Source organism: Lipophrys pholis (assembly GCF_963383615.2).
Source record: "Lipophrys pholis genome assembly, chromosome: 11".
Taxonomy (NCBI): domain Eukaryota; kingdom Metazoa; phylum Chordata; class Actinopteri; order Blenniiformes; family Blenniidae; genus Lipophrys; species Lipophrys pholis.
The window spans coordinates 25,629,571-25,650,337 of NC_137631.1; the positions used below are offsets into that span (position 1 = coordinate 25,629,571).

A 20,767-nucleotide genomic window follows, 5' to 3' on the forward strand; every position below is an offset into this window, starting at 1 on the left:
AAAAATTGTACGACTTCCATCGGGAAAATTACACTTCATGTAGCAAACTGGTAAATAAATAAATGTTTTCGATTACAGATACTTGACATCTACTGTGTATTTACCAAATGTAATCTTTGAGTAACTATTAGTGCAAAGTATGTTCATAAGGATAATTATCTCAGGCAAATTTGGACAAATAACTTTAAATTCTTCTGAGCACTTGAGGTTATTTATCACAAATGTATAAACAGAAAAGTTGCAACGAGACCAGTACTGATAGTATTTATAAACTGAGTACATCAATCAGTCCCTTCGTATTTGACACTGAGACAAACACCTACATAAACAGTAAAAATGTTAATCTTCTTTTTATATTACATAGATTGAATCACCTTAAACCTATTTAATTATGATCTAAGCTTATATATTAATGAAAATCAAAAAATACCTGAACAATTATGACTCCATAAAATTAGAAAACTAAATTTTTTGAAAACACAGTTAAAACTTTATAGTTTGTAATGTGAACATAAATATTAATAAATTAGAATATAATTTTTCAAAAACCGGTGGCAGGTTGATCGATTGTCACGTCGTGTAGATCTGGGAGAAAAAGGGAAAAACTACTGATGGCGTATGAAGCATGGGGAGTTTATTAGAAAATGAAAGCCAGCAGTATGAGCGATACTATTATCATTGTGAAGCAACTATGAGAATAAATGAATCCGTAATCAACTGATATTTCCGGAAGATTTTCTGAAAACCACCATCTATATAGTGTATTGTAATACTGATCCCTCAGCTCATAGTCAGCGTTACGTTACCAAGCCTGGAATTGAGGAACATTTCAAAAGTATTGCAAAAAGGTAAAGAGTAGTCACCTCGCTCAAGTGACGCTTCAATATTCACTCGAGATTTTTCCCCACAATTAAAGAAACCAAGATTACACCTTGTGCATTCCTTTGTCTTTTTCCAACCAAATCAACATGTGAAGCCACCAGCTTAATCCTGGAGATTTGCTTTCAGCACCATCTGTCAGATCAGACCCAGACTCGCCGAGCAGAGTGCCAAAAAATCCTGATTGCACGACGGCGACACATTCTTCTTTATTTACTCACCGATATCCACATTTCCCCCCTTCCACACTCCTTTGTTCTTCTGCAAGGTTTTTCCACTCGTGGAAGTAAGGATGACTTCAGTCTAAATCGGGCTTCATGTGTCTAGATGTCAAAACAGGTTGTATTGAACTGAACAGACTTTTATTGACCAGTTGTCCTTATTAAACTGTGAATGGTAAACATAGTGTGAGACAACCTGAGCTGGCTTCGAAAACAAGCCTTGGTCCTTTCATGTACGGTAGCCTAGAACACAATCCTCTCAGTACAACATGAATAAATGCAATACATGTAATTATAGAGCTTGTTAAAAACAATTTGAGCTTCATGATCATGTGAGATTGCTGCCGAGGCACAGGTCCATGGGTTCGGCAGCACCTGGCACAGTGTTTGTTGTTTTCCCTCCAATCAGTTTTTGTCCTGCTGCTCTTCGTCTTCCTGGGGGTTTCTGTCTTCTCATTACTGCGCCTGTGTGAGGAGCTGCTCTCGGCGCTCTGCGTTGATGAAGAAGCGGAGTTTCCGTGGCAACAGCCTTACCTCCACAGGCATGGCCTCGTACTCCTCGTTGTCGATGTTGTAGAAGCCAGAGGTGCCCTGTAGGATCGAAGCACAAAGTTAAATGTCACAGCAGAAGCTCCCAATTTGGAAATGAGCCTGGTGAGGAGTTGCACAATCCCGAAAATAGACTCCATTTGTGCCGCTGTGGCACAGTGAGACATGAAATCATTTAAAGGCAGCTCGGTTACCTCTGGTAACTGCAGCCGACAAGCACCAGCTTCCAGTTTTGTGGCAGCTTTCGTGAATAAAGTTGGGTCGTCTTCTTTTTTCTTACTGCAGTGAAGTTGAAAAAAGTTTTTGTTTATTAAATCAACCAAAACTGTGAAAAGAAAAAAGAAAAGAAATGCAAAGCAGGCCAATAAAAAAACAAAACTGCTTCTACCTACCCGACAGTGATAAATTCACCCACAGTTAAGTCGTTCGGCTCTGTGTAGATCATCAAGGAGTCATTTATGCGCTGCAATTCAAAGAAAAAAAAACAGCCCGAGTATAAGTGTGACGATTTTATGCGAAAAGTGACATTATAAACTTGGCATACTGACCGTTTGCACTGGATTTTTGTTGTGTGTCTGAATAAAGAGCTCCAACGTTGACAGCTGCTGATCTTCCCACTTCTCCGGCTCTTCCACTTTTGGAGGCTCTAAGCAAACACACGTCGAAACCGCAATTTAACAGAAATGCCCGACTGCTGTGATTAAAGCGCCGTCACATTCACAAAACCCTCACCCTCGACTGGGGGATTCCAGTAGTTCTTCAGTCTGCGGACGATGCGGTGGAGCAGATTTGGCCTGGGGGGCTTGTGAGCAGGCAGGTCAGGTGGTCGGAGAGTCGGAGCCAAGTAGGACACGGACACTTCCCGGATCAGAGGCCACTCCTGAGAAAATTTAGAAAAAGTGATAACGGTTGTAGACTGGCTGGACTGCTACTAAAACCCATTTGTATCAACATACTGTGCAATACATTACATAGAGGAGAGAAAATTCATGAAGGACGACTAGAGACGTGCGAATAAGCTTTTTAGTTGACATCTGACAAGTCATATTCTTTAGTATGCGTGTGCACGTAACTGCTATTGATTGTGGTTGTCGGTGTGTTATGGTGTATTACGACTGTCTCTGCTGCAGCTGGGCAGAACTCATGATAACGTTCCCCAAGGGGACACTAAAGTACATCATATCTCATCTTATAAAAGTTCTGGCAGCAGAAAAAAAATGAATACATGAAATACAGCTGTGTCAAAATGACATATATTGGTCCTTTGGCACCCATTACGTTTAAGTTGATCAATATGACATAATTCTGCATGTATTTTATTAAAAAAAACAACAACATGTATTTCTGTGAAGAAGTAAAACTATTTGAATATATATGGATCATCACTGTTTTATCATGAGGTCAGCAGTTTCTCCTAAATGATTCAGATAAAAAGAGACAGTGGTCAATAAGAGTTCCTTTGAGGTAACCAGGGGTGGAAGTACTGAAATACAAGAACTCAAATCACTGTCATGAACTAGTATTATGGGGGTACATTGGGCACACTTTACAAACAAAGCTATTTTACAGTCATGACTGAGCTCGTCCATAATTCGAATGAGTTTTTAAACCTTTTCATCTGAATTTTTTGAGCCAATAACTTCTAGCTTTAATGGAAGAAGTTTGTGATTTATATTGACATTTTTCTACAAAACAAATTGCTATAAAGCAAATTTTTGAGATGATAACAGGTTAGGCAGTGTAACAATGGTTAAATCTGATACCTAATTTTCAGTACTCCTTCAGCTTCTGGTCATAATTCTTCGATATGTCAAACTAATATTGTATTTAATTTTTTTTACACCAGAAAACACACGCTGGAGGTCAGATCGCTTTATATTTTCATGTTTAACATAATAGATCATCTTGAGCATGTTCAGGAAGTAAAAGCAACTATACCCTTAGTGTGCTGAACCAATGTGCTGCGTCTGTCTTCAATGGTCCCAGGTACCAATATCTGTGGGGACACATCAAGAGTCATCACACTTATATTTGGTAGGGCTATGGAAGTTTTCATCCCTATAGGTGCCACCAAGTTATCTCACTTGCTGATTGTTGCAGCCACGTCTCTAAAAGCTCCCCAACGCAGCCCCATCAGAGCAAAGACTGGCTGCTCTTTCTCTCCCTACAAAAAAACAAAGAAAAACACAAGTCCAGTTCAATCTCGGGCTTCTGTCCAGGTGCAAACACACGATTTACTGAAACAATAACACAACACAACAAATATAACATTTGATAAATTGAAAAATACAGTTTAGTTGGTCACTTTTTTTTTTAAATGTCCTTAAATCAAACAAAAATATTCATCCTGCCATCGTCTATGATCACTCCATTGAAGTTGTCAATCTAATCTGACACTAAGCAAACATAAATCTCTGCATTTCATTAAATAAGGCTATATATAGTAAGTAAAACACGTTTCTTACTTTTATTTGTAACACATCCAGAGGTACAGTTTCTCCTTTTAGAATGGACAGTGTTGCCGATGTGATGTCCCTGGAAGATTAATAAGACACACACGTGCTCTGTTTATTCTCTGAGTGAAACACACGTTAGAATGGCTGACCACGTTGGCGTGTGATGACAAAATATGGATCTCCATGGGTCACTTACTTGACCTTGTTGTCAGCCAGGAGATGAAGGCTTGGACTTAATGAATTTCGTGAACCAAGTGGAATAAATCCGATAGGTGTGTTACTGAAGATGTCCTGTGGTCAGAAAACACACACACGCACACACTCATTTCAGATTTGCAATAATACATCAGTAGGCAAAGGATGGAAAGAATTTATCTTTTAAGAAAAATAGGTAGGCCAGACTCAAATCCACTGAGTGAATTAGTTTGGAATTCCATGATTTAATGAGTCCGTTTGTCACGGAAGGAATCAGTAAATCAGTCAGTTACATAGTAAGTAAATTCTAAAACTTCTAATAAATTGCTCGACAAAGAAACATCATCCTTTACATGCTGAGTTCCAGTTTGCAGGGGAACCTAATGCGACATGATGCGGCTTTTCACAGGTAGGCAGGAACTTGATGGTTTATTTTACAATTCTTATTTAGTTGCTCCTACTGGTGTTGTTTCAGCAGACTGTATTATCTCCCCTTCTTGGACTTCTAAATGATGTATGCCATGTATGCTTTTACATGAATTATTTTTTTTATGTCTCATTCTTAGCTGCAACACTAATTGCCCACAAATGAAAGCTGAACTCATCAACATCATAAATGCATTTCACCTACTTGATCAGGTCGTCGAAGTAAACCGGTGATGACTTCTTGCAATGTGCCATCCCCACCGGCCACGATCAGTATGTCTGTTTGCTCCATAAGCTCTATCAACTTTTTAGCCTGGCCTTCATAATCAGTCTGCAGAGGAACACATGTAAACAACATGTAAACATGATGACATGCTCAGTAATCCATCCCAGTGCTGTGACTGATATATGTCAAGAGGACACAGAAGATGAATTCACCTTGACTATTGTAACTTCGACACCTGCCAGCTGTAAAAGAGGAGCGGCGTTTTTCTCAAACAGATTGTTGGCTTTCCTGAAAAGACAACGAGGTAGATCAGTCGTCTGGAGTTTAGATGGAATTATTTCGTATGGGAGAGTTCTATATGTGCTGTTCTCACCCACTGCAGGCTGCAGGGTTTAAAATCACAGTTGCCTTCCTGAGTCGCTCCTGCGGTGCAATCAGTTGACTTCCATATTCCTGGGTGAGAACATAAAGGTTAGGAAAAAGTGCAGTTACTGAATCAATGAAAGCTTAAGAAAATGGTACGTGATGCCTCACCCTGGCCACCAGACAAGCTTCTCTGCGCAGGACATTGTCACTGAAAATATACAAGACACACGATTTAGACCAGTACCTGTCACATCAGTAGATAGTTAATAATCCTGGATACCTACCAGTGTTTACCATACAGCCAGTACCCCCCGTAGGAAAGGACGCACACAGCGACTGTGGACTTCTTCCAATGGTTCCGCAATGTACGGAACACTTTCACAACCCGCGCCATGATGGTGGTTAAAACCTCAACAGACCTTCTATTTCTCTAATTTACGATGATGACAATAGGTGACAAATTACACATTTTTTCCTGACAGCGGTCACAGACTCATTACACTAGCATGGACATCTTGGTGTAACGTTAAAACGGGACCGACCAACACCTGGTGAAACGACTATGGTACCGCTTGTTTCGAATAACTTGTTTCGCTTGGCAATTATTATTTTCATTGTGAAAAATTGAAAATTTATCAGAAACATAAATGTTTAATATATTTCGTGCAACTTTAATAGACAGAATAATGTTTTATTTCTTTTTTTACAGCAGAGAAAACTACAATTCCCATTCCAGTCTACAAATTTGCGTTGGCTCTGCTCGGCGTCCAAATACATTGCCTGAAAAATTAACAGAGCACACCAATATTTAGGTTCTCGTCTGGATTTAAAAGCTAATTACATATTTTGAATTCATGATTGTCATTTCATAATATGAAATAAAAAACTACTGATACGGAGCCAGTAATTTTAAATTCTATACTGGCAAAAATCCGGGAGCCCGCTTGTCATAGTTTTCCGAGTGGATCATGGCGGCACAGATGGCGGTAAATTCAGGTATCTGCGCTTTTCTTCCCGTTTTAGTAATCAAATTACGTTTTTGTCAGTCATTAATGTGCAAACGAGCCCAGATAGATTTGGTTTGTTAACGAAGGTGTTGTTTTTTGCCTTGTTTTCTATACCACATGGAGCTGTGTGGCTAAGTTAGCCTAGCCGATCCCATGCCATTGAAACGTTAGGTTAAAGATTCAGCTGCTTATCAAAACAGCTAACACAATTTCACCAGCTTTCCACCTTTGAATCTAAAGCCACGACACGCGGGCTCCTTTGCTGCAACATCTATAGTCACTTGTGTGACGTGAAAGTAAAACCGAAACTTCTCACTTAAAAATAAAGTGAAATCTGATTTTACGATTTACTAAGTCCTCCCCTCATTTGACTCCCTTCAGTTGGACTGTTGTCATCAGAAATCTTATCAAACCGCTGCTCTTGATGAGGAGTTTATAGAATGTAATGCATTATCCCAGTACAACCACACGATTGCTGTGAAATAGTCGTCGATCTGTACAATTTAGACCAATGAATCTTGAACCAAGTTGCATATACCACCAGTGATGAAGTAATGCATGCAGAATTTGTCAAACAGGATGTTGTGTATCATATATAAAAAGTGGTTTTCGCATCAGGAGCCAGTCTGTGGGGGCCACTGAAAGAGTTATGGGAGACGGTGGACGGAGCGGTGCTGAGGAGACAGCCAGAGAGCGTCCACCTGCTGGACCTGCAACTGAAGAAACACAAACCGCATTTTCTGTCACTCTTTAAAAACCCGGTGAGGCATGATGTTGAGTGCAATGCTTTTTGTAAACATTTTCCCACATTCCAAGAGTTTCCTTCTGTTACTATCTGTTCTCTGTGATGAAGACAAAAACAATGTGCCAGTCATTGTATGTTGCGCCCGTCAAATCAATAACATGAGACTCTCCTCAATACAGCCTAAAAGTGCAGAGCAAAGGGAAAAAGTGCGCAAAGCCAGCACAGATGGCATCGCCATCCAGGGTCAGCAGGGGTCACGGCTCCTTCCAGAGCAGCTTCTGACAGAGGCCTTCATCCTCAGTGATCTGTTTGACATTGGAGAATTGTCAGCCTTGGAGCTCTTACTTGCAGGTAAAGTGAGCATAAGTGAAATAATCCATATGTAGTCCATTATGATGCTCTTCTCTTTCAGGTTTAGGTTTGTTTTAACCTGCACATTCGATTCATATTTGACAGTCAGTTGTACTCGTGTTACTCCAGGTGAACAACAGCAGCCATATTTTCCGGGTCTTACTCGAGGCTTAGTTGCTGTTTTGCTCTACTGGGATGGGAAACTTTGTATGGCCAACTCTCTACGGTCCCTCATCCAGTCACGCCAAGGCAAAACCTTCACCCTTGATTTAAGGTAATTTTGCAATGTACAAGTAGGTTATTCAAAGAATGACTCGTACTTTAGAATACTCTCATGATATACATGTGACTGCCCTGTTTCTTTCTTTCTTCTTTTTTTTTTATCTCATGAGTTTAATGCTGATGTGTGCTGTCATTTGTTTCTTTTCGTCGTCATTTAGTGGAGAGCTGGTGGCTTTGACAACACGTTTTACAGATGAGCTGATGAGCCAGGGTCTGACTAAGCGCATTCTATCCTTGGTGTCAGAAATAAGTGTGACGCGTGAGTTTGAACGGCTGCAGAAGGAGCGTGGCCTGGGCAATGAAAAGCACAGGAAGGAGGTGAGAGCAAGAAAAAACAAAACATGGAATTGCTTCTATTTCCTATGGTGCAATTATACAAATCTGGATGTCTAATTCCCTCTGACTCAACAGGTTTCAGACCTCATCAAAGAATGCCAACAAGCACTAGCAGACAGTCTATTTTCATGGACCTGCCAGTCACCCTTGACTAAAGACGACACCCTGGCTCTCATTGGGCATTTGGAGATGGTGACGGCCCAAGCCGACGGCTCCCTGGACAGTGTGAACCTGGCTTTGGTTATGTCGCTGCTCTACTGCTTCGATGTCAGCTTTATAGAGCAAGGGACTGAAGATAGAGAAGGTGAATGCATGTTAAAGTTAATCAGTTTAGCAAGTTAATAATCATGCATTTATAATTGCTTCTTGCCTCAATGTCACAGACACTCAATTGTTTGTTGTTCCGTGTCAGATCTCCTCCAAGCACTGCCGCTGCTGACTGAGAGGCAGTATGTGTCTGCGATACACAGTCGTTTGATGGACGGTCAACCGTGGAAGCTTCCAGGACTCCAGGCTGTGTGTCGACTGGCCTGGGCTCTGTCTTTGAGAGTTCTCTCTCAGCTACCGCAGGGCTCCGGTAAGGAATGTTGATCTTGGATCTGCAGTAGATATTCCCTTCGATGTGTGTGAATGAATATTCAACATTGTTAGCCGCTGAATGTAAATAATTGCCTGTTGATTTTTTTGTGCGGCTTGCGTACTGTACAGCCCTGGTTGAGTTCACAGAGGCAGATGAGGCTCTGGCTGACCAGGCTCTCCTGGGCGACGTCTTCCTGTTTATGAAGGAGGGCATGCTGGGATGTGACAGTTTTTCCCAAGAAGAGTTTTACATCCGGCGCCTCCATTCGCTCATCACAGACTTTCTGGCACTAATGCCAATGAAGGTGAGAGTTTAATCAAGTTAACAATTATTTAGTCCGTCTATTGGCTTTATTCAGTTGTTTATTTGTCTTTTCATCATTCTTTGACACACTCGTGCAGGTGAAGCAGCTTCGGAACCGAGCAGATGAGGACGCCCGACTGGTTCACATGTCCCTCCAGATGGGCAGTGAGCTTCCATCATCACTTCGCAAGGACCTGGACCATCTTATGATCCTGGTCAGTCTGTTGATCTGCATGACCATATATATACATGTAGTCCTTTTAACCTTTAAACGTCAAATTTTTGTAGCAAATATATTGGGTAGGGAAAAAACCCACTGAATTGCTTGACATCCTAATTTAAGTGTGACACGATTGTTTTTCAGATTGGAGAATTTTACAGTAAAGATCCCTTTGGACTGGAGCTTGGTCTTGAATTCTGGTGTCCCACTGAGTCGCTCCAACACACCTCCCTGCAGGGGTCCTATCTGGGAATGGCCCTACAGCGACCCCCACATAAACAAGTGAGGCTCACAATGTCTCACTGCAAGAAGGTCATTAGAAAAGATGAAATACCCTTCATTTAAAATGCTTTCCTCTGCTTTGATTTAGGTTGTTCTGTCCAAGTTTGTTCGTCAGATGGGCGACCTTCTGCCCTCCACCCTCTACATCTCCTACCTTCGAATGCTGAAAGGCCTCGCCAACGGTCCGCAGTGTGCTCACTACTGCTTCAGTCTCCTCAAAACCAATGGCGCCACACACAGTAAGATCACATCGGGATTTTTCCCAAATTTGTCTCCCGAGATTTATTTCTCACTTGATTTGTGTAAAAGGGTTTTATAATCCTGTGACAACATCCTCTGCTTTTCCGAGTATTACTCCCCCACGTTATGAAGTTGTAACTTACTTGATACATTTCATGAACCATACATGTACAAAGTGCACATGAGGTGGTGTTACAGTTAAAAAAAAATTTCATCGGTTTCACTGACTGGAAGTAAAGCATGCCATGCCAAAGAAAGGTAGTTTATGGTACCATGCTTTCTGTTTCTATGCCGTTGTTAAACATAACTCATGTATCAGGTTATTTGTGTGAAATCATGAACTTTGCCGGTATCAAGTTTTTCCAATCAAACTCCCACTAACTGCCTGTACACACGTGCAGGTGACAACATCCAGGGCGTCTCTGGAAGTCCAGTGTCTTGGGAGCATTTTTTTCAATCCCTCATGCTTTACCACGAAAACCTCCGACGGGACTTCCCAAATCCGGACGCAGCCCAGTACCGCCACCCGCCTCTCAGGGGCATCACCCAAAGAGAGATGGAAGGACTAACTTCATTTTTGGAATTACTCACAACCATCATCACATGGGTAAGTCGCAATAAAGGTGGTTCTTCTTACTCGTTGTGTGAAATCCAAATAAAACTGAAGTGTTTACCTCGTTCTTCCACTCCAGAGTGAAAATGCTCGACTGGCATTGTGTGAGCACCCACAGTGGGCCCCGGTTGTCGTGATGCTGGGGCTGCTGCAGTGCAGCGTCCCTCCCATCCTGAAGGCGGAGCTCCTGCTCTGCCTGGCAGCCTTTGGGAAGTCACCTGAGATCGCTGCTTCACTCTGGCAGTCGCTGGAGTACACACAGGTACTGGACAGTAATTTTAGGTAGTTAATAAGTCAAATACAGCAATATATACATGAACCACACACTTCCTGTTTTATATCAGATAAAATGGTATGGTGAATTAACTTTGTCATCAATTTTTCTTATAATTTAGTGTCTGACACTTCTTTTTTTTTTTTTACATTAAACGTCAGTCACAGAATATCACATTTTCTGAAATCTTTTTTATTTATTTTTTATTTTAGAAGAGCCTTGATATTTTGTCCCTAAATCTATAATAAATATAAGCTTTTTACTCACGTTATTGCTTAATTGTTTATAGTGTTTTTACATGGTCTTTTTGCAGATTGTTGTTTTGTTTGAGGTTAAGGTTTTCGTTTGTTTGTACCACAGATCCTTCAGACAGTACGAGCCTCAGGACAAAGACAAGCTGCAGGAATAGAGGTGAGTTTGTTATGTTGGCGAAACAATGAACCCAAGTCTGGTGGTTGTATTTTTTTTTCAATATGTTCCAGTTCTGTCTTCTCTTCACTCTTCCACAGAGGATTATTAGTTGCGAAAGCTGTCTGAATTTTTTATTGTTTAATTTTTCTGCGGTGAAATTAAATAGGATTGAACGCTTGCTCATGTGGATTTGTTGGGTTTTTCTCTTTTCGCTGTTAAAAGCACCTAGAAAAAAACTTGTATTTGGTTTTATATAAATAAAGTTGAATTGAATTGAATCGCTATGGGGATGAAGTTTATTGATGTTTTTAATTAATAATTTGAATTAATGCAGACAGGAATTTAGTTGGATTTGTGTTTAGATTATTTTCTGGAGGGGAAAAAAACCTCTTGCACTATTAACCTTTTAAGAAAACGACACTGGTGAACTGCATCATCGATTATCTGGAGCTTCTTGTACCGACATATAATAACCAGTATTGTGCTAGTGCAAAACTGTCTGTGTGTGAGACAAACGCCAGGTGCTGTCTGATCGATAGAAGCGTAATATATTTAGATTATTTTTAAATGTAACATAAACCTGTTGTCATAGTGATAATAAAACTCTGTCCAGATGATGAACTCTAAACGGCTTTCTTGTGCCTAGGTTGAGCTGAATGAGATCGAGTCGAGCTGCGAGGAATATCCACTGACGCGAGGCTTCTGCCATCTGATCAGCACGCTGGTCGAGAGCAGCCTGCCTGTTAATTTGGGGGCGGGGCTCCGGGTTCCCGGCTTTCAGCCCTACCTCAACTTCTTGCGAGACTCTGTGTTCCTCCCGTTCCCCACCAGAGCGTATCGTCGCCCGGCAGAGAAGGTGCCGTTCTCTCCCCACGTCGAGGTGCAGCCGTGTACCTGAGATGTACATATATTCATACGTCTTGTCCTCTCTCAGTGGGAGGTCGCTGACTCGGTGCTGGAGGTGTTCCACAAGCTGCTACGGAACTACGAGCCCCAGCCGTCCGACTTCATCCAGGAGGTGGTGGAGCTCCAGGGAGAGCAGGTCCCCGCCCACAAGCCCCCTGGCCACAGCATCATGTTCCACCTGCTCAATGACTCGCCCATGCTGGCACTCTGCCTCAGCCTGCTGGAGGAGGGTGTGCGCCAGCTGGACACCTATGCACCCTTCCCCGGTGAGCAAGCATACGCTGCTGCTGTCAGAAACAGACTGCTTGTGTGTGTGTATGTGGCTGTTCTGATAACATGCACCATCATTCCTCCCTCATAGGTAAAAAACACTTGGAGTCGGCAGTGTTGCACTGCCTGTGCCTCCTAGACTTGGCTTTGCAGAAGGAGGTGATGTTCATGGACCTCCTGAGGGAGAGCCAGGCCTCCTTACTGGTTTCTCCCCTCGAGCAGCTCCTCCAGGGCGTTAGTCCCCAAACTCGAAGGGCCGATCACATCGTCAATATTGCCAGGTAAGTGTCAGAAAGTGGTTCATGTTAAGTCTGTAAGTTGTGTTTTGAGTAATTAAAATACTTTTTGGAACATTTAAAAGCTCTGAATACCTTGGTTTGGACTCTTTTTTTTTTGTCTCTTGCAGATATCTGTGCCACAGCAGCTCAAACCCAGAGGCTGGTTTCCAGAGTGCCAAGATTCTGCGTCGCATTGCCAACTACCCCAACATTCAAACGAGACTGGTGGGAGATTTCACACACGACCAGGTATAAACATTTTTAACTAGTTAGTATGCTTCTCCTGCTTGTTTATGTTAATTCACACAATGAAGAGTTGACTTAGATTTGCTTCAATAAATTGTGCATGTTGGGATCAATACTGTACAGTATATATCACATACTTCATGAACTGAATTCAAATCGAAATGTATCAGAATTACATGAGCAGATTTGAGACAAAGATTTTGGTGTATTTTGGTATAAGTCAACATTTCACTCTTATGTATAAAAAAAAGAACAAGTCTCTTTCGTTGTGTTTGAAGCTGAACCCATTGTGTGTCTCTGTCTAACAGACTGTGAGTGACAAGCTTATGGCTGGTTTTGTGGAGTGTCTGGATAATGAGGAGGCAGAGGAGGGAACGGAGAAAGGAGACGGTGAGGAAAAACCCGTTTTCAGCTTCGAAGCCTTGATTCTGTTCTGGTAAAATCTTTATCCAGTTGTGACACTGAAACGTGGCTTCTCTATTCACACCAAAACTGGATTTTCAGACTTGGAGCAACCTAAGAAGGTGGCAAGAATCCGACACGAAACTCAAATCCACATCCTCAACCTGCTCATCACGTCTTTGGAATTGAAGGCACCTAATCTGGCACTTTACCTTCTGGGCTATGAAGTTAAGAAATCGGTGTCCTCGACCAATCTTCAGGACCCAGGTAAGGTTGTTTTTTTGGTTGTTTTTTTTTAGTAACATTTATTAGTCACTGGTCTGAGATAAAAATTAATCTACTATTTGTGTCTGTCTATATTACAGGAGTGCTGGGATGTCCACGTAGCTGCCTACATGCAATCCTGAGCCTGCTGCAGAGAGGAACCGAGAAGAGGTCAGGACCTACACTTACACAGCAGGCCCCACATCTGGCTGAGCTCTGTTATCAGGTAATAGGAAATGAGACTCTACCGTGAATTTAGATTCAGTGAGAACCTTGTTTAAGTGCTTCTTGGCTTCCTCTCTTAGGTGATCTACCAGCTGTGCGCCTGCCCCGACACATCTGGACCCACCATGCGCTACTTGAGGACCAGCCAGGACTTTTTGTTTTCTCACTTGCAACACCTCCCCTTCATTCTGAGCGGTGAGTGCAGAAATCCCTTGCTCAACTTGTTACTTACTTAGAAATCATTTGCATTGCAATGAAAAGCAGTTGTGTCTCTATTTTTATCAATAAAGAATAATTTTATGCAACCTGTAAAATACTGGTGGAAATCACTCAAGAATAAATCTTTTTTTCCTTCTCGTTAACCTTTAAATCTCTGATTGTCTCAGGTAACCAGATTGCTGCCTTGTCCCAAATGTCGTGGCTCATGAAAACGGTTGCAATCGAGCTCAGAGTGACTTCGCTGAACCGCCAGCGCTCGCATACACAACGCCTCGTCAGCCTCCTCCTGGACGACCAGCCACACGCTCAGCATGCAGGTACCTGATATGTTTTTTTTTTTGTTGTTTTTTTATCCAACCTCCCTAAAGCATTCTGTAACTATTTATATTCAAGTGTATCACTAGCCTTTGCTGTGAGTCATTTTATACATATATATGTGTACTATTCACTTTGGAAACCGTTTCAGGAGGACTCGTAGTCGTAGTCGCCATGATTTCACGACATATCTCATCATTGTCTGTGCATAAGAACCTCCTAAATTATCTCTTCAGTGGACGGGGAGTCGGGCATGGAAGAAGAGACCAGATCAGTCAGTGGGTTTCTGCATTTCGACACAGTTTCTAAAGGTTTGTGACACGCCAGCCTGCATTCAGGTCAAATAATGACATTTGAAGGAATTAAATCAAATTGTTTTTGATTTGTCCCAACAGTGCGCAGGAAGTTGCTGAGTGTGCTGGACGCGATTGATTTCAGTCAGGACATGCCTGAACTGCTGCAGCTGGACTTCTTTGAGCGCACTCAGATAGAGCAGGTGATCTCCAACTGCGAGCACATCAATGAGCAAGGACACACTGTGTGCAACGTGAAGGTAGGTTTATACATCAAACATGTAATTTCGTTATGTCGTTTTATTTTTACTGCTTTTTTCTTGTGCAATCCTCTACAAATTCTTGTAACATTTTTTATTTTTTTTCCTCTTTCCAGTTGCTTCACAGAGTGTTAGTTGCTGAGGTGAATGCACTTCAAGGAATGGCAGCAATCGGACAGAGACCCTTATTGATGGAAGTGAGTGTATCACTGTTTTCAGCTGGATGCTTCAGTTTGTAGTAAAACGCCGAATGATCCAATGTCTGAACGTGTTTGCAGGAGGTGAACTCCATCCTGCAACAAGTGGTGGAACGGAACCACGTCCGTCGAAGTCTGAGTGCAAAGCGTCACGCGCTGCAGTCCTGGAGAAGCCTGGTGGAGACTCTGCTCACAGCCTGTCCTGCTGATCTCATTCCAGCGGATGACAGGCAGCTCATCATCAGAGACCTCCTACTGGACCTACATGACAAGGTCATTAAGAGGCTTGGTCCAGGAAGAGAAAATCAGGAATTTCTAAATGATCCAACTCTGGCTTGTTGAACGCTCTGGACCAGTTTGCCAGTCCAGCTATAAATTAGATGTTTCCATTCAAAAACGTAAATCACAGGACGTTGCGCTACCGAGTGAATTCCAGTGTCGCTGTTTGTTGTTTAGGTGCTGTCCGAGGATGCAGCAGGAGAACTGATGCCCATTGTTGCGGGGGCCGTCTTCACTCTGACGGCTCACCTCAGTCAGTCGGTGCTGTCCGAGCAGCAGCAGGGGGAGGGATTGGAAGCGTCATCTGGATTTGCCTCCATTGCCAACTCTGCCCTGCACCTGATTCTCCGCAAGCTGCTCGACTTCATCCTCTGTACCGGTCAGTGGTTAATTAAAATCTCCTTTAATTCACAGACAAATGTTTGTTTTATGGTATATGTCTCAAGGATAAACTGCAGTCAGAACAGTGTCCTATTGTTTTTTTTTTTTTTTACACTTTTAGGAGGTGGATACCAGCGTCTGCGTGCACACCTCTACGGCTCTCTGCTGTACTACCTTCAAATCGCTCAGAAACCTGAAGAACCAGACACTCTGCAGACAGGTACAACACAGAAATTATAATGGCGACAGCCATCAGCTTTGAATATGTCGTGGATTTTTTACTTCAAAATTTCATGCGTTTTCTCATCTGTATTTTAGAAATTACAATTAAAGGGTTTTAGAAACACAAGATTAGTTCAACAAAAAGTTTTTGCAGATATTAGATTTGTAAAATCTTATAATATGGGTCGCCTTTTAAGTGGATGAATAAAATACTTGCTGTGTATGTGCTGATAATTAAATCTTATTCCAGATAAACAGTTTTTTGTAGATTTGTTTTGGGAGTTGATATCTGAGCACTTTTTCTTTTTTTTTTTACAGGGAAAGCGATGTGGGAACGCCTCACTGCCCCTGAAGATGGTTTCTCCAAACTGCAAAGAGAGAACCTCGCTATCATTGAGAGCTACGGGAAAGCTCTCATGGAGGTCGTGTGTCGGGATGCCTGCGATGGCCATGAAATTAGCCGAGTAAGATCCAAAGTTTGAGAAGTACTGTGTGGATACGCTTTGTTTTCAGGCTTTCACTATTTTATCATAAATGCAACACGTCTCTCATGTTTCATAAAGTGACAGGATAAAAAGTATATTTTACCACTTTCTTTTAATTATACACTAAAGTCAGGCATTTTTGTTGACCAATATGCATGTTTTATATGCATTTTCTTCATCCTCTCCATCTCTCCTGGTCTGTCAGATGCTGGCGCTGGCCGTGCTGGACCGGATCCTGTCGATCGACCGCCAGAACCAGTGGTTGCTGTACGTATGCAACAGTGGCTACCTGCGCTCATTAGTGGAGAGCTTGAGACAGGACGACGCTGCCCTGCAGACGATGCTCACACCCCAGCCACCTCTCCTCAAGCCACTCTACATCTATGAAAGCAAAATGGTGATTAAAGATTGTGGATCCATGCATGTATTTCTCTAACTGGCTCAGGATGTATGTCAAAAGGCTCCGCAGGAGGAAGTGCATGATATTGACGTCATTTTGTTCCTTCAGGCTCTGTTGACTCGTGTGGCAAAGACCGGCGAGGGAGCTGTGGAGCTGCTGCGCTGTGGACTGGTGGCTCAGCTCATGGAGTGTCAGGTGTTTGACATGGTGCCCGACAGCGACGCACACCGGTATGCAGTTCTACATGAACGATTTCTATCCTGATCCCACCATTTAGCTTCAGTTCAGACAGTATGCAGTATGATTCTCGATACTTAAAAAAATACTAATACTAATAGATACTAAAGAAAACTATTTTGCTCATCAGTAGCATTCATGTTACAAATCAGCAACTGGCCTCTTCTCATGGTCTCTGCAAAGATAAAACACAAACCCTCGCAGAGTTTTTCATTGTCCTTTTATCTCCCGTGCTCCTGATTGACCGGCCAATCAGGCAGAGCTCTGCGATCAGTTCACAGGTGATCTTAATCTCCTTTACAAAGGAGCTGAGGAAGACTGTTAAACGCCACAAAACATTCAATAACATATTTTCTTGTTTAATTCAGAAATAAACCTGATAGTATAAGTACAATGCAGCAAATGCACAAACAAGTACAAACTTCAACTCCTCTGGAAACAAACTTCAAATATCAACATTGATGTGATGGTGAGATGAATGTTCACCTTCATTTCATATAAACATCAACACGGATCCAGTGAAAAACTATAATGTGCCAACAGAAACAAGTAGCTTCATGACATTGACCTTTCATGAATTGATGCAACGTTTCAGCTTGATCCTGTAAATAAGCTGCACCTGTAAAGTGCTATGTGTCGATACCACAATCAAACCACAGTCAAAAATCAAGAGCATAACATGCAGAATCTCGCTTCTTGATGCCCTTAACTTCTTTTCAGCTGTCCAGAGGATCTCTTTTAAAATGTACTTTAGTCTTATTCATGTTTGCGTTATGCTCCTCTGTTTGCTGCAGATTGATGAGGGACCCATCAGGCTTCATCCCCAGTCCTCTAGATCGTTACAGGCAGATCCTGTTGCCGACCTTGAGGCTCTTTCAAGTGATCCTGACGTCAACCTCCATAAATCACCAGCAGGGGGCAGCACAGGTAAACATAACAGCTCTCAAACAGATATTGCTGCTAATAGATTATGTTCTTCTCAAAGCTCTGTGTAACTAGCTTTCCTGGATAATAAAGTAGGATTTGAAAGTAAGTGATGTGAATACATCTGATTGTATGACCTCAGGTCCTCCAGTGGCTAATTGTCCACGCAGACACCATCCAGGCCTTGCTGCGATGCCAGGAGCTCAGTATGGGAGCTTTGCAGGAACTCTCCTTGCTCACTGGCATCATCAGTAAAACTGCTCTGCCAGGTATAAAATAAATAAATCACACCAGACAACATGTAAATTAAAAAAATATTATTGCTTTCAGTCTTTATTGGTTTCCTCTTTACTGCGTTCTCTCTCAGGTGCTCTTGAAATGGGTGGTGAAGTGAACAGTGCCGCTCTGATGGAGTTCCAGGGACACATTAACAGATTCCAGGTGAGACAAATTTTCTTCTTGATTCCACATCATGTTGGAGAGTCTGACTTCTTCAGTCCATCCTCAGGCTCCGACTTCTGTTTTCAACCGAATGTTTGCAACACGTCTGCTTTCTTTCAGCGCCTGTGTCTGTCCCTGCTCGGCCGCCTGGCAGGAAGTGAGCGAGAGAGGTTGCTGAAGCAGGCCGAGATCTCTGCACCCGGAGAGTCTGCGGAACGACGGGAAGAGATGGAGGTGGCCATGCAACAGGTCCGACAATAATGCTTCCATGAATAATGCGGTTGTGCACGCTCTTGATTTTCTTCCATCAAAAGCAGAAGGTTATAGAAGACTGAAATAAGTGCACACCGTTGTCGACGCGCTCTGGGTAACTGTTCCATGCTGCATCGTTTTGTTGATGTGCGCCATGCTGTCCTCCGTCCTAGGTGTGTGCCAACATCATGGAGTACTGCCAGACCCTCCTTCTCCAAAGTTCCACCCAGGCTCAGTTCAGCATCTGCCTCTTCAGCCCGTCCGGCAGTGAGCCAGCTGGCAGGGACGGGGGGCGCACAGGTCAGTGATATACTTTCTGTACTTAAAAGGTAAAAAAAAGATTTGACTCATGTTCTTGTTAAGCAGCCGGTGTTCCTTCCTCCCTTTACAGTATTTGTCCTTCTCAGTTTGTAAAATGTGCTTCTGATATTGAAATCCAGACTCTCTTGAGGCTCTTAGGATTTTCTTCAGCATCTCTTACCCACTTCAGCGGATATCAGGCTGAATCCGGGCTGTTTTTCCCCTTTGTAAGATCTCCCCACCGCTCTGCCTTCAATGGCTTACTCCCAAGTCCCGAGCTTGGGCCTGATCCTGTACCTGCTGAAGAACAGCGCCGCCGATTTCTTCCGATTCCACCAAAGTCACCGCCAGAGCCTGGGCAAGCTGCAGAGCCTGGATCAGCTGCCTCCGGAGGAGCTCAAGGAGGTAACCACACAATAATTCAGCTTCATTTCAAAGAGATCAGAGCTCATTGTTTGGACCTTTTTAGTAGCATTAATGATAATCAGATACACTGAATTGCTTTGTGGATAAAATCTAAATAAAGCTGTCAATAAAGCATCAATGTTGCTGTAGGTTTTCTTTTTTTTTTTTTTATCAGAAAGGATTCTTCTTAGAGTATTTGGCTGCTGTAGTCATATAGTCTTAATTTCCTGTAGCCTCCTGGCTCCGCCTTGCTTCGTCTTCAGCCTTAACCTCAGACTTCTTCTCTGTAGTTGTGCCAGGGCCTGGTGTCCGGCCCGGGAGGCGTGGAGAAAATCTCCTCCGTCCAGAGGAGCCTGCTGGCTAAGAGACGGCTCGTCCAGCTCATCAACAACAGAGCAAAGCTGCTTGCGTTGTGCTCTTGTATCCTTTTATTCTTTTCCCGGCAAATTCCACTAAATGTGTTGTTTTTCATCACATTACACCAAAGACCGAACGTCCTGTCTTCCCCTCCGTGTTTCTTTTCCTGCTTTAGAACAAACAACCGTCTGCGAGTTCTTGTCATAAACTGCCCTGAAATCCCTTGACCAGTTTTCCTCCTCAGACGTCATTGAGACGTGTTTATTTGTGCTGTGGCGTCACCTGGAGTATTACCTTCTGCATCATGCTCCCTCCGACCCCAAGGACTCCCTGTTGCCTGGAGCCAGTTTGTACAGATCACGACTGACAAATGGTGAGAAAAAGTTGGGAGATAACGCACATAACAGAGACTCGGCTCATTTTGTCCTCAACGACAAACCTTTGCTTGTACATGCAGCTTCCTTTCATTAACTAGGATCTGCTTTAACTAGTACTTTTTGATAATGATCCTTTTTGTCAGTTTACTTTGATACAAATGAAAAAAAAATTTAACATTTTGAAATACCACCAATGGCACGTCGATTGAGTTAATTATTTTGTAGGACTTTGCAGCTTGGAGCCTTTAACTTTAGTATTACTACTATTAAAGGCGGTTTGTGAGAACAGTTTGAGTTCACAGGCCTTTATGTTTTACTCTCCTGATTTAACATGTTTTCTTCAGATGCATTTGGTGGCCTGCAAGGCAGTGGAAGCCGAGGACTTGGCCTGTCCAGAGTCAGCCAGCAAGACCTGGACCTGGTAAGAAACGCTTTGAAAACTGCTGTTTGTGCATGTTGGCACATTGTTTTAATAGACGCATGACATCTCTGCATTGTGTCCCCCCCCCCCCCCCCCCTGCAGTTGAAGAGCGACATGGCTGCGGGATTCGGGGAGGCTCTGCAGAGGAAGCTGCTGGAGGTGGAGGGCTTGTACAGCCAGGTCCGCTCTCGATACACATTTATCCAGGCTCTGGTGCGCAGGCTCCGCGGCCTGCTCCGACAGTCCAAAAGCTAAGACAAATGCACAAAGACTGTCTTAAGACCCTCCAGTTGCATCTTTTTACGTGTAAGGCATATTTGATATTTTTGTTTGATCTCATAACTTTTCCTTTTCTTTTGTGAAAATAAACATTTTCTAAATCTGTCACTTCTCTGGTTTCTCTCACCAAAACTGTGCAATATTAACTAGTAGTAGTTCTTTAACGTGCT

General features: G+C 42.7%; 2 protein-coding genes across 4 annotated transcripts; one reads left to right on the forward strand and one right to left on the reverse strand.

Annotated features, from left to right (window-relative positions):
• Positions 1–242: 242 nt before the first annotated feature.
• agk (acylglycerol kinase) lies at positions 243–6,091 on the reverse strand. The gene is made up of 14 exons (XM_080474487.1): positions 5,603–6,091; positions 5,487–5,526; positions 5,326–5,405; positions 5,165–5,240; positions 4,932–5,057; positions 4,302–4,396; positions 4,115–4,184; positions 3,734–3,813; positions 3,588–3,645; positions 2,382–2,529; positions 2,198–2,295; positions 2,042–2,112; positions 1,844–1,928; positions 243–1,691 (listed from the first exon to the last, which is right to left on the reverse strand). The coding sequence occupies exons 1-14, from the start codon at positions 5,710–5,712 to the stop codon at positions 1,557–1,559; spliced, it is 1,272 nt and encodes a 423-aa protein (XP_080330613.1). The 5' UTR covers positions 5,713–6,091; the 3' UTR covers positions 243–1,556.
• A 190-nt stretch (positions 6,092–6,281) lies between these two features.
• On the forward strand, positions 6,282–20,705 carry nup205 (nucleoporin 205). Of its 3 annotated transcripts, none has more exons than XM_080475075.1 (42): positions 6,282–6,314; positions 6,944–7,086; positions 7,250–7,421; positions 7,551–7,695; positions 7,862–8,021; positions 8,115–8,343; positions 8,452–8,616; positions 8,748–8,923; positions 9,021–9,137; positions 9,287–9,424; positions 9,513–9,663; positions 10,066–10,271; positions 10,357–10,539; positions 10,912–10,962; positions 11,609–11,818; positions 11,897–12,134; positions 12,230–12,419; positions 12,545–12,665; positions 12,971–13,052; positions 13,167–13,331; positions 13,430–13,554; positions 13,634–13,748; positions 13,940–14,089; positions 14,324–14,398; positions 14,483–14,640; positions 14,757–14,837; positions 14,919–15,110; positions 15,294–15,495; positions 15,619–15,717; positions 16,038–16,183; positions 16,410–16,601; positions 16,713–16,834; positions 17,636–17,768; positions 17,908–18,034; positions 18,133–18,206; positions 18,327–18,455; positions 18,632–18,758; positions 18,991–19,163; positions 19,454–19,583; positions 19,765–19,893; positions 20,242–20,318; positions 20,421–20,705. In XM_080475075.1, the coding sequence occupies exons 1-42, from the start codon at positions 6,287–6,289 to the stop codon at positions 20,571–20,573; spliced, it is 5,979 nt and encodes a 1,992-aa protein (XP_080331201.1). In that variant the 5' UTR covers positions 6,282–6,286; the 3' UTR covers positions 20,574–20,705. The 3 variants fall into 3 exon arrangements, with proteins under 3 accessions (XP_080331201.1, XP_080331202.1, XP_080331203.1); XM_080475076.1 differs by having other exon boundaries at positions 18,327–18,440; positions 20,421–20,704; XM_080475077.1 differs by having other exon boundaries at positions 12,545–12,641; positions 20,421–20,704.
• The last annotated feature ends 62 nt before the right edge of the window (positions 20,706–20,767 follow it).